Source organism: Ambystoma mexicanum, chromosome 12 (genome assembly GCF_040938575.1).
Source record: "Ambystoma mexicanum isolate Mex_15411 chromosome 12, UKY_AmexF1_1, whole genome shotgun sequence".
Taxonomy (NCBI): domain Eukaryota; kingdom Metazoa; phylum Chordata; class Amphibia; order Caudata; family Ambystomatidae; genus Ambystoma; species Ambystoma mexicanum.
In genome coordinates, this window is record NC_090936.1 from 563,340,280 (window position 1) to 563,353,894 (window position 13,615).

General features: G+C 45.4%; 1 protein-coding gene across 2 annotated transcripts in view; it reads left to right on the top strand.

Annotated features, from left to right (window-relative positions):
• CENPQ (centromere protein Q) overlaps positions 1 to 13,615 on the top strand; it is a 486,431-nt gene that overhangs the window by 52,523 nt on the left and 420,293 nt on the right. For both annotated transcript variants that reach the window (XM_069628870.1, XM_069628869.1), the window contains exon 2: positions 9,301 to 9,422. In XM_069628870.1, coding sequence (XP_069484971.1) covers positions 9,303 to 9,422 — 120 coding nt within the window. In that variant the 5' untranslated portion in view covers positions 9,301 to 9,302. The remainder of the gene's footprint in view (positions 1 to 9,300; positions 9,423 to 13,615) is intronic.

Below are 13,615 nucleotides of genomic sequence, written 5' to 3' on the forward strand. Positions count from 1 at the left end.
TGTAGCGCTTCATAAATGGTTCATCATGCATCTAGGTACTGTGATCATCATACCTCAGTCGATGCTTGGTTAACCAACCTCTGAAAGATGTTAGCCAGTAAGATAGCGCAGCCCGTTGAGCACTCGTTGCTTCAATCTCTGCGCGATCTGTGGGTTGCGGGTTGGAATCCCGGATAGTCCACCTCAGCCTTTCATCCTTTCGAAGTCGATAAAGGAGTACCGACTTTGGTTTGGTGGTAATTGTGATAAATATGTTCTATGTACAGCGCTTTGCCAAAAAAACTATATAAATAACCATTTGACCACTAGATTAGATATAGAATTTAGCATGGGGTCCTTGCCTCTCTGCACTGTTGTATCATAACATTGGCATACCATTAGGTAGGAATAGCTCCAGGAAATCAGGACTTTCATTAAACATCAAAAGACAATTCTGCTATCGAAACCTCAAAACACACAATACAAATTCATGTTTGCTTTACTATATAATTGGCTAGGTTTTTGTGATTTCAACATTTAAATATATACAGGAGAGACCAAATGGGCAGAAATAATGAAAGGTGTATTCTGTCACAATGCAGAAAGCTGTCGCATAGTAATGATTTCCATACAGTTTTTTCACACGTCGGCTGGATGTCGCATACATTTTACTCTCTTGCGAAGGAGAAAAGTCATTTTTACTCTGTTAAAATCACATTTACTCTCAAAGTTTACAAAATAGAGAGTAAAATACTCCCACCTCAAAATCTTATCTGGGGCACTGATTCTAAGTTCAACATATAACAGCACATTGACTAGGATACTCTAAACAACTGAACACCCACTCCCAATATAAGAAAATCAGTAGTCTACATACAACTCATCAACTTTTATAAACTGATCAGCCCACGCACACTAACACTACGGTACACGGGCACCTAGCACAGCAGCATCTGAATACAAATAGCTCAAGTACTATTTACAAATCACCTTCAGAGAGCCTGGGTACTTTGCACGCATGGCATAACAGCACGCTCTATTGCATTTTCCCCTGTGCCTACTCTCCAAACCAAACTAATTTCTTAGGAATCCTATAGCGCCAAGAGACCATGCAAATGCAATGCACGATATAAAAAAAAACCTTTAACAGCATTGCTATTAATTAGCAGCTCTGACTGGCGTTCTCAATTAAGCATTTTTAACAGGGAGCATAGCAAGCATTCCCCAATCTACAAACATCAATTTCCAGAGAAATTATTTCGTAATGAGCCTGACACAGTGCAGTGAAGGATGAACGCTGAAGCTAGGTTAAAGAGTAGGTGTACCACACACTTTCAGGTCAAGGGTCTCCACACAGGCACAGTGTGGAACGGCCTGCTGTTTCACTTCAAAACCAGGACCATACCAATGCCTGTGACACCTTCGAAACCACAAAGAGGAGCTTCTGCAAAAACCCCAAGGAGGAGTCTGCGGACTGCAAACTCCTCCACTGTACAAGGGTAAACAAAAGAGGGCATTGTCAAGGCCACTGGACACATCTTCGCCCTCGGGATCACCACAGTGTTGGCCTTTCATCATCACAACTAGGACGTGCAGTGCTAGGGATGATTTATGAAGACATCCAAGGGTTGCGAGGGTGCCTCTGCTCTTAGAGGAATCATTGCAAATCAGTAAAAAGTGAAAATAACTCCCAAAATCAATACTCCTATTCAGCATTCATAACACAAAACACACAGCTTCAACCCTAGCAGTCAATATGGAGAAACTACGAACAGTGCTCCAAAAAAAATGGCAAACAGATTCTTAGCTTACTTGAGTTTGGGAAATCTTTTAAATGTTGAGGGTTAAATGTTTAATGCACTTTCTTGCACTACAGTGCCACCTACTGGAGGAAAATATGTTTTTTTTATGAAATGAAGACAGCGTAAATGGTACTCAGTAGAAAATGAAATGCACCTTATCTGCAGATCTGCTTGACCTGTTGCAGGACCACTTTGATCTCACAATTCCTTTTTCACATTTGCCAACCAGTTGGATACCTAACCTAGACCTTCGAATGAGCACCCATGTGGCGCCGGACCACTCTGTTTACAGTATCTTTATTGGCTTCAAAAGTTCAGTCACTCCTCTGTTGTTCAATTATATTTGTGTCGCTCATCACATAAAAACCCCACACTGTTCTCTTAGATTTCTCCTCACAATGTTGCTGCTTGCAACCTTGGTTCTAACACAGGCTGGTCTGGTATCGGTCTCCCTGACTAAACAGCTGTGCTGGATTTACTGGCGCTGCTTTGTTGTACGAGCCAAGGACTGTACCACAGCGACACATGCTCCTCCCTGCCTTGGTTATCGACACGGGAGATCCCAGGTACCTCCGACACACAATGCAGGTTTCTTCAGCTTTAATTCCGGGTCTTGGGTTTCTTATTTTCCAATGCTCCCGAAAGTAACGGGCTGAAAAGGTCAAGGGCACTTACTTATCTGGTCTCGCAGTCTTTCTGCTCGTATTAAACTGCCATCTTGGAACGGCTGCTTCCTCGTGTGCTTTTCCTTGCTCAGTGTGCTTTTGTGCGCTTCCGTTTATCCGTGTGGGGAAGTGTGATGGAGTCAGGTGTGTGTAATGATCAGTAATTGCCTGACCATTGTATTGGGACATTTCGGGTATACGGCTCTGGAGTTAGTCTGTTTTCGGTCATGGTGAGCTGTCCGTGAGAAAGTGTTTGTGTCGGGAAAGGAGGAGGGGAGGTGGAGTTCCTAAGTATCCTACCTGGTAAAATGGGTAAAATGTGTTACAGGGAAGGGGACACTGCATCTCGCCATCCGGTGTCCCACTTACACTCCCCAAAGGCCCCTTATCCAGGTGATCCTCCAGCACTGGTCCACCTCCAGGAACTGTCCAAAAGCCATGGCTGTGTCCTGACCACCGGGATGACAGATCCGCGGGGACTAGCGGGTTAGACACCTTCAGGTTTCTCACAGTACCTTTCCGATAAGACTAGGGGTTACGTTTCTGGTATGGGATACAAAATATTACATAGAGGGCTTTAAGTGGGGTTTGAGGGGGGGGCCCTCATTTGGGGGCGTGACTTGCATGATTTGCGTGGCCTGAAAAGTACACCAACCATAGAAAGGTACGCACATAAATGCTATGTTGTGTGCACCTTACTATGGTTTGTGTACTTTGCAAGTCATCTTTTATAAATATAGAAATATGTTGCATAGTTCTATGTTTTATAAAAGATGGCTTGCAAAGTACACAAACCATAGGAAGGTGCATACATAAATGGTTACATTTATATACTGCGTGCCTTGCTATGATTTGTGTACTTTTCAAGCTTTCTTTTTTTAAACAGAAATATGTAACATATTTCGTGGTTTATTTATAAAACTTTGACTACGTCTTTGTCAATCGGCAAAGCTTTATAAAAGATGGCTTGAATTGGGCTCTTTTCAGTTTTCAAGCCATCATTTATAAATCTTGAAATATGTCAAGCAGGCCCCAGGTTTGCTGAGGGTTAAAGATGTCTAGGGGAACCAAAAGGACAGTAACCTCCTCTGGTGAGCCATCGCGCGAGAGGTCACCAGAGGAAGTTACAATGACTGACAGAAGTGCCTCAATGGCAGGCGCATCTCCTGTCATGGCTGCGACCGTGGCGGGATAATGTGTTCCCGCCGTGATGTGGTGGGACCGGGGCCCCAGCCGGCAGGTGCGCAACGTATTGAGCTGACTGGGCTGTACCCCCCCTATGTTAGCTGAGTGGCGGGGCGTCCGTAGCCTTCACCAGTTGAAAGGATCAGCAACATGCTTCTGGGTGCATTTTGTTCTTTCTGAGGCAAATCTGCTCGGGTCGTATGATCAAGCACTGTCCGTTTCCCAGAGTCACAGCCCCCCTGAGATACACAGGTTGCGTCCCTGGCTCTGCAGCCAGTTCGTAATGAACGAGACAACACGTTTCTTTTGTCATCAGCAGCATAGCCTTTCTTATGCATGATGGTTGAATTTCCAACTGAAAGACAACCAGTCACCTTCCAAATCTGAGACTGTTAAAGCGAGCAACACAATAAAGTAGCCTTTGAAAATGTGTTCATACCCATACCCATAACGTCTAATAGCGTGATATGCTAAAAAGTAAAGTTTGCTTTGATGTCCTTAGTTGAATGTTCTTAAAGCATACATAACAACATGCTGGAGGTTTGTGACGGATCTTCAAACCGAAGTGAGTTTATGATACAACTTATTTCATTGTGTCTTCTAAAGCGCTGAAAATAAAGTGGGTAAATAGATATTTTGCCTTTTGCATCTTATAGTTTTCCATTCAAGATGTGGAAAATAAAGGTACACCCATTTTGGCCCATCGTGCTGCTATAAGGATTTACATGTTGTCATGATGCTTTACTATGCAATTTGTGTATTTTGCAAGTAAACTCTATAGGACTATATTATTGTAGGGCTTTACACCCAAAACTTAAATATTTGTTCCAAGTAAAGCGTGGAAGAAGGGGGCTGTGGGTTAAAATCCCTATATCGCTGTTTAGCATAGGTGTGTGATCCCGAGCAAATGATGTAATCGCACCGACTTCAAATGCAAAAAATTGGAGTACTCTTAAGTGATTACGTGTACACCCTTACAATAGGACAGTTTTAATAAGTGTAGGGACACATTGGTATACCCTGGTGCTCATCTGCTAGTGGCTTCAATACTTTCAGATAGAATTGCATTATAGCTGCACTGGCCCTCCCCCAGTCTCGTATCACTTGATTTGACAGGCAGACAGTCTTACCAGCCAGTCGGTGCACCAGAGATTAGTATAGCGGACTAACTGTGGTAGAAGCAACATTACATTTTCTTCTTTTGTTGTTCCCAGCCACTGAAGTTGCTTGGGCCGTCCAGAGTATTGCCCCACACGCTGCAATGTCCTGTTATGCTATGATATTGAGTCTTTCATTGCACACCATCTGCCATTTTCACACTTTCTAGGACCTTCAGGATCTGCAGGAAGTGGGTGTTTTCAGACTTAAAGGGGAGAGTTAACTGATTGTAACATTGAAGCTGCACTAGAAGGGTCTCATTACAATGAGTAATGAATGTAGATGCCCCAACACAAGTAGGTTTGCCACTCCTCAACTGTCTCTAAAGTTGGCGCCTCTCCCAACATTTGAAGGGTTGGCCCCCGCCTAAATTTCAGACTAGGTGCACCCATGAATGTGCGCACTTGCATTTTGTTAGGCAGAGAGGTGAGGGAAGCCTTTCCCCGAAAATGGAGGTGTTAAAGTTTTACTGAGTTTGTTCAGAAAAATGTACTTGAACAAACGCAGTAAAACTTTAAAGCTGCTACTTTCAAGAAAGACTTCCATCGCCTCCGCATATTCTTTACAATATACTATTTGATAGTTAGTCCCCACACCAGACCATTGGGGATGGGGGGGGTAGAACAGTGGGGGTGGAGCCTCCAAGTTTGCTTGCCTAATTTCTGAAGTGGCCCCTTCCATCACCACTTAGCCCCCCTCTCCCCGACCCCCCCCCCACCCCGCCCCCGGAAATGAAGGTTTTGTTGCGCCCCCACTTTTTGGAGACTACCAGGGCCTGCTCTGGCCCACTTAAAGCACTGATTACATGACACTGGGATGAGAGGCCCTATACGGAGGGGCTAGGAAGTAGCAAACCGCACTCTAGTTGTTGTCCCAGTTCCCCAGGTGATGCACATTGGATAAGAAACTAAGTCAGTCAAAAACGGACGGAAGAGAAGTAGTAGCATTTGTGGCGGTCGTGGCAGTGGTTGTGTGGACAGAAGCAGCCACCAGTGGTTGCAGGAACGGGATAATCTGTCGAAGCAAGAGAGGGAGAGGTCGTGGTAGAATTAGCAGTCTTCTTGGTGGCAGCAGAAAGAATAACCAAGATGCTGTAGGCATTGGAAAAAGAAATACTTTTCTTGGGATATTGGCAGCAGCAGAGTGGTGATGCGAACGAGAAGAAGAGAGAGAAAGTCTTTATTCGAGGACCTCTGCCGCCTGGTGTGCCCGTCGGCATCACACAATGCGTAGGTTCCGCATCAGCAGAGACGTTCCGGACTAAGGCAGAGGGCTGCCAGAGGAACGGAGCAAACCAGACAGACCGGTATGCTCAGGGCTGATCACAAAACGAAGCTACCCTCAATAGAGCGAGGACCTGAACTTTGATAATGGATGCAGGGGAAGCGTTCCTGAATGTAATTGGGAACCATTTAAAGCTAAAAAGTATTAACCAAACCTGGGCAGAACAGTGAACCCTGACTGGGAGGGAACGAAGAGGAGGTGCACAATTATCTTCCTTATTAAAGGAAGATTGTTCAAGGAATGGTTTGTGAATTATGAAATGCAGACACGTTGCACCTCTTACCTGAGCTTCCTCGTTACAGGTACTTTTGAAAGTATGTAACTGGCAACGATTGAGAGGAAGGCCAAGCAAAATTACTAAAACGGTCAGGAAGGCCCCAAACTAAACAACCACCAATGTAAGCCCAAGGGGCATGTCGGGTCTTGAATACCCGTGGCGCATGCGGGACTACGCGCGCTTGCAATAAACCAAGCCATACAGCAAAACGTCAGACATGGAACTGCTTTATTGCCGCGTTCTGTCTCTTAAACTTGGGTCCTCAGACCTCCTTCCTTCGTGGTCGTGTCACCTGACCTGGTGAGCACTTAAGACGCTCTACATCTTCCCCCAAAATAACGTAGTCCTACCCCATCTCGTCGATCCATTGTCTGGGTCGCTGAATGGTGCGTCATGGCCTGCCTTCGGATCGGGGATGGATCGGTTCGTCCGTCTATCCCCTTGCGGGGTCAAGCTGTCCCTCTGCTTCGGATTCATCTTCGTCCCCACCCACCCCCCTCTGGAAATAATACCCTGACTCAGTTTGTGGATGTATAGGCCGCAGTTGCTTTATTAAGCACAAGGTATCTTACAGGTGCTCCAGTACTTATGAGCTGGTAATGCAGCATCAGGATTCTGTTCTGAGCTGCAAATCCTCACTCCGCACCCCCCACCCCCATGCTTGGTGGGCAGCATCCGTTGTGCGTAGCTGACGCTGTACGTTTTGGCTTAGTTAACTTTATTACATTTCTTCAACTTTATTAACTTTATCAGCTTTTCACATTATTAACGTATTAACTCAAACTTCAAATGCTCGCCATTTTGGCAACGGCTTCACTTCGCAGCTGATTACACTTTGCTACTTTTCCCAGGTGCAGGATAGTTAAACATCTTTCCATCCCTGTCGCCTGCCCCCCCCCTTGCTCCCCGTTGCCCAGGTGTAAGAGCTCTCTACTTTCCCTTCACCCAACCCCTTCATACACCGACCCCCAGCTTCTTCTTGCCCTCAGCTGATCCGGAATGAGGCTGCTCTAACCTCCTTACCGTGCTTATAAGCCCACAATAGGGGATGGGCTACCTCTCTTCACCCCCATTCATAATGCCCCCTTTTAGCACTTTGGGGTTCCCTCCGCCCTACCCTCTTCCTGGGGCTGGCGCCAGCTGGTCTGGGAATGGGTGGCCCAAGGTGGTCCCTGTAGGGGATGGGCCCCTTGGAGGCCTGCTGGGTGAATGCAGCTATGGTGTCGTCCGCCATATGCCTCCCGCCATATGCCTCCCTATGCTCGGTGCGTCCCCTGGCTGAGTGTTTTTCTGAAGAACTAACTGTTCCTGGTTACTTGTCTGTCAGCTCGCTCAGCGGTGATCATGGATCCGTTCATGGTGGGGATGGTCAGGGGCTGAGGGTTGAACAGCGATGTGTATATGTGGTTTTTTTTTCTGCCGCAGAAGATGGTGGCACTTTTGTCCCTTCTGTGGGCCTCATGTTCTTGTAGGTCCACTTCCGTTAGCTGGGCCTCGAAGGGCACTCTGGAGCGTATTACGCGGCCGAACATTAGTTCTACCGGGCATGTCCTGGTGGAGTCTTGGGGTGTGTTCCGGTAGTCCCATAGGAGTTGGAAAGTTGGCATAGGGATTGCTCTATGCGCATATTGGTGAAGATTACTATCCTGATGGCTCTCTTGACATTGGCCATGAACCGTTCCACTGTCCCGTTTGCCTCGGGCCACAGTGGGGTGATCTTCCTGTGATGAAATCCCATACATCTGCCGTAGTTCTGGAAGTCTGTGCTGGTGAAAGGAGGGCCGTTGTCAGATTGTACCATCTTTGGTACACCGTAGGCTGAGAATTTCCAGTCCAATGCAGGGATTACTGCAGTGGCTGCTCTTGATGGCAGTATCTCAATCTTGGGGTACCTAGAATGTTTTCTCCTGACATCAGTGGACTAAAGAAGCCGATTGTGACCTCTTCCCACACGCCATCCGGGAGTACTTTTCTGCTCTGAGGTCGCGCTACTTGTCTTCCTGTTAATCAGTCAACAAACAAGTGCACTTGTGTGAAATTATGCATGTTACAATTTGTCCATCAAGAGACGGGCACCTTGTTTATTTGTAGGTGATTTGCCTTATGTCTATGGACACGAGTACAACCAGGGCTGTAAGTGGGCTGGGGCAGAGCCCTGACTGTCTTCAAAACTGCTCCCAAGCTCGGGCTCTGGCGGGCTTCCCCTCCCTCCCCGACTAGCCCTAGAAGCACTAAACACTTCCTTTAGCAGCTCAAAAGTGGTTAAAAGACTTCCTGCGCGGTCAGAGCTTCTGATTATAAAAAAAAAACAGAGGTCCGACCTTCCAGGCAGCCCTTTAACCACACGGCTATGTTGAGTTAAAGCCCTACCTGAGGTGTTGGTACCTCTCACAAAGAAACAAAAGGTGGGGCACCACAATTCATTTGGTGCCCCTTCTCCCTTTGTTTCTTAATCACTGGATCAGACACCCGCAATTAAGAAACAAAAAGGAGAGGGCGCACCTAAGCGTCCCACCCCTCTTGCTTGTCTCCCACTATGGCCCCTCTGTGTCTCTACGTTCCCCACCGCTAAGGCTACACACCCTTGCCCGAGCCAAACCTCTAACCCGTGTCCCACTGAAAGCGCTGAGTACAACTACTTTATTGTGACACCTTTTGTCCATCTCTGCATAGGGCAATCGAAAGGTGTCTCAACTGCTATAATCTGACCTCACTATAGCCTGTATATCACTTACTTTGGGCGCGTCGAGAGGTGACCACTCTGTTGGTTTCAGCCTGAAGGAAGGTAGGTCCTTGGGTATGCAATGAGATCCCGTCGCTACTATACCATGTTTTGTCTCACGTTGTACTTGTATTCTTTTACGGGATGCAGGGATCTTGTTTTCCATACTCCTTCACCTGTATCTTCCTCATCTCTTGCGATAACCAGTTTCCCCTTTTCCCCTGTTAGACATGGTTCCTCGAGTTAAAGCAGCTGCTGCTAACGAGAACAAGTCCATAAAAGCCAAGAAGAAAGATGGGGCTGCGACGAGCAGTAGTGCCATGGGAAAACCCCAGAAACCTGTTGCCAAGGTAAGAAGAAAGTAATTTTAAATGAAAAAGGGGGGCTCTTGTACTAAAGTTTGTCGAATGAGCTCAGGAGATGAACAATCCATCAATTTCCACCCCGAGTAACAAGCAGCCCCACATGTCTTACAGTGCAGGTTTGTGTTTATTGTATATCAAGTACTACTGGATATGTGCCAACTGGCTAAAATTGTACCCCTTAAAAAGAAAAATCATTCTCCTGTAGTGGGTCCCACCCTCTTGAGAGGTTGTCTCTGGCCTCCTGATCCCTCACGCTCAAATTTGGGAGCACACCGCTTCCGCCATATCTGCCCTGCACCGGTTGCTGGTAGCAAAGTGAATCCATTTCAGTGCATCTGCATTGTACCAATAGTATTATGTGGCATAGGCTTTCCATTCCTCATCTCCAAATGCACTCATCATTCTGCCTCCAGGAAGCTGCGCTTTGCAGATGCCATTCTTCCCCCTAACATTAGTTTAAGGCAAGTCCCAATTCCAATAATAAAATCAATTAAAAAAGGAATGCACGAGATGTGAGAAAAACAAAAGTTTATTCCACACACACAGCCTCGGCTGGAGAAATAGCCCAAAAAAATTCGACATGGCCACCGAAAATGGCTGCATTTATAGTAATTATCAGAGGTGAAATGACAACAAATGTAACAGGTTATTCACATATCTCCAGCCTGTGATTGGCCATCGTCATGTGCAGTATAGGTGAATCTATACAATATCTAGCCCTATTGGCTTGTTCTAACCTCGTGACCGTAACAAGACATCAGTTTACTGATTAATTAGTGTTGAGATCATCTCCTTTCCCATGGTGCTGATTGGATGCTACTCTTTGTATTTTGTATTGTCTGAACTTCGTACCAGATTGGCTATTTCAAGAGGAGGGAGGATGTGTGGATTGAGTGATTTGGTAGATTTCAACCCATCCCTGTGTGAGCTATGACAGTTTGACAACAAAATGATAACTTTTGCATCCTCTTACTAAAAGACCTCATAGTTTGGCACTGTCTTACCGTTCCCATCATTGTGAACTGTCCATCGCCAGTTCAACTTTGCAACTCCTCTTTGGAAACATTACTTGCTTCCCTTCCAACACTTCCTTTTTCATGGCTTGTGCATTATTTCATTTGCTCTGTCTTTGACCTTATGAGCTGGGGGCCTAGGTACTTGCAAACTCCATTATTTTACAATGGTATAAATATATGTATGTATTTTGCAATATTATCAACATAATCCTTACTAAAATCATAAATGCACTGTTGGGGTTGTTCATATGTTTCCATGGATGTTGTTGGTACCTCATTAATTCTACTCTGAGCAATGATGTTTCGTGTGGTTCCTATCCTAGCAATTGAGGCTCTTTTAGTGTTGTTCCTTGATCATTCTTCCTGAACATGTACACTCTGCACTGCTCACAGTTTCATCCAAGCTCAATTGTAACCTTTATTGTGATATGTTTCGATGTACTGACTGGGAACATAAGTTGTTGCATATCTTTTGAACACAGGCTTGGGAACTTGGCTAAGCTGATGTGTCTCAGCCAGTCCATGGGCAGTATTTGTCCCTTAACTCTGGGGTCTGTTACTGGCATGCTCCCTTGCCCCTGAAACAAAACGAAGATCGAGTGAGTTTCTGTACTTTTACAGGTTGTTCATGTTGATGCACCTTTCGAGGCAAAGAGGAAATGGTTCTCTTTCTTGAATACCGCATGTTTTTTGGTTGGAAATATTAAAAAAGGATGTACAGTTATCACTCTCATGCCAAGCAGCCATACATTGTTAACAGAGAACCATTGCACATATAACCATTGTTACCATTGTAACATTTGCTGTATAATTTCAGGAGCGCAGAATGCCCAACACGTATTACTTTTTGTATGTGATAGACGGTTTAAGGGTTCTTTGGGCTAGTATTGGTGTTCAGTGTAGATCATGGAGGTGGGTAGTCTTAATGTGATCGTATTTTATGATGCCAGGGATCAGTCTGACTGCAGCATGATGTGCTGCTGTGTGATCGAGGCAGTGATACAATTGCAGTCATCAAGTTGGAGGAAGACAAAAAAAGGCTTGATTTTTTTTCATAGTAAGGCTGTTTGGTAGTAGGGCATCTCAGCCTTTAGGCAACATGGTGCTTGAGAAATTGCAGTCCAAACTGAAGTCTAGTGATTTGGAGCTTGGGGATAGCTGAGCTGTGGATCCATGGCAGCTATGATTGGGTAAGTGTTTGGCTGGTTGGATTTCATGGCCGTCAGGGAGATTTTATCACGCCCTCTGGTGAGGGGTGCACAACATCTTTCCTAGGGGTACACAGGGTTGCAACCAAAAGACAGACCAAGCACCCTTCATTGGTACCTCTGGCAGAGCAGTCCGGCTTCGCACTAGGTAGCTGAAGCCTGGTGGATAGGTAAAATTAGTCCCAAATATTCCAATCGAATAGAGCCATACTGAACATACATACTCTTTATTTCAGGTTACACTTGAATCACATTGTCAAAGTTAGTTTGGGTTGTAATACAATACATATGTTTATGTATACAACAATAAAGGGCCTAGACGCAGACCCTTCCCACTCCTGTAGCTAAATCTAATGCCCTCTACCCATTGGTAAACTCTGTACATTGTAATGATAAGAGATGGGGAGAAAAAGGGAACCTTGTACATCACTGAGATACATTATGGTAGTCCTATTCAGGACTCAAAATAGCAACATTTGAACAGTGTGTCATTCCCACAACCTCTAGTACATAGTAAAATTCTGAATGTACATGTAGGCCATATACTCGATACAGTGCCTAGAGTTAGTAAATAAAGTTAGCACATTTCCAACAATGCCCAGAGTGCCACCAAAGGCCAGAATAAGCTTAGAATTGTACAAACAGACCAATATGGTCTCATGACATGCCTAGAAAGGGATTGGTAACAATGTAACCACAGTTAGACACAGTATGCTAAAACGTTATGATGGCAGAAGTGCGGTTTAGTGATCAAATACATTTAAATTGGCATTGAATCAGGGATACAATTGCTAACAGTCTTGCCTAAAGTAGAATGATTCAGGGACCCAAGTAGGAAACATTTAAAAATCAGGTAAATGCATATTTTAGTCACTTTTGAAGGAGTTTTACAGTTGATGAGCGTTCTCCATAGGAGCTACAGGACAAATCCAATCGGAAGAGACATGGTTATAAAATAAAGCCATGTAATTATCTGTTTTGCCGCACAGGCTTGGACAAAGTAGCAACCCACCTTGCTGGATGTCAGAACAAATCTACTTGAAGAGCTCCAGTACGAGGTTCAAGCCACAGATGACCAGAGAAAAAAGTAAGCAGTTCAGGGTATGGGCCAATGTAAGTCAATGACTAACATGGTAGAGCGTGCCTTACAGAACCCCAATAGCCAACACCCAGGAGAGCCCTGTAGGGAAATACGAAGATTATACTGATGCTTGGAGGCAAGCCGGTATTGTGCCGATGGCTGAAGATTTGGTTCAGAGATTTCAGGAGAACCCGTTAAGAAGAGGGCTTCTCTTACAAGGCTTGGATAAGGCTATGGAACTCAGGGTCATGAACCTTGGACCAGCAATGACCCAAACAAAGGGAGAACAAAATAAAGGGCGACTTAGCAGGCAGGAGCAGAAGCAATAAACAATGCATCATTTGGAAGACATAGGAACTTGACAAGAGTATCTGCATAGATGGCGGGAAATGAGTGGGAAGTCAGCCAACATGAATGGTCTCACCACAGGAGCAATTGTGAGGGGGGCGACCAAGGGTGGGCCAGATGGCTTTCAGGTCCTGCCGAGCCTGTCAGCCCCTGCGCGCACTCGTGTGTGACAGGGGCGTGACAGTTCGATTTAGAAAGACTGCTCCGTGCGGTCATGGAGCGATCTTTCTAAATGAATAAAAAGATCTTTTCACCTAGACCGCAAACCTGGTCTTAGCAAATCAGTTCATCTTCGTGGCTAATCCTCTAGCAGTGCAGGTAACAATCCACTGATCTGAGGACTGCACAGGGTCACTCCTATTTAAGCATGTAAACCAGGCAGACCCACAAAGATATTGGTGGTCAGTCTGTCAGACCAACCCTGAAACCGCTAAACACTCGATTCTACCCACATTGGAGGTGTCGTGGAGTTGACTGGGGCAGGGGAAAGGTCTAAACCAGTCCAAGCCACTCTAAATGATACAG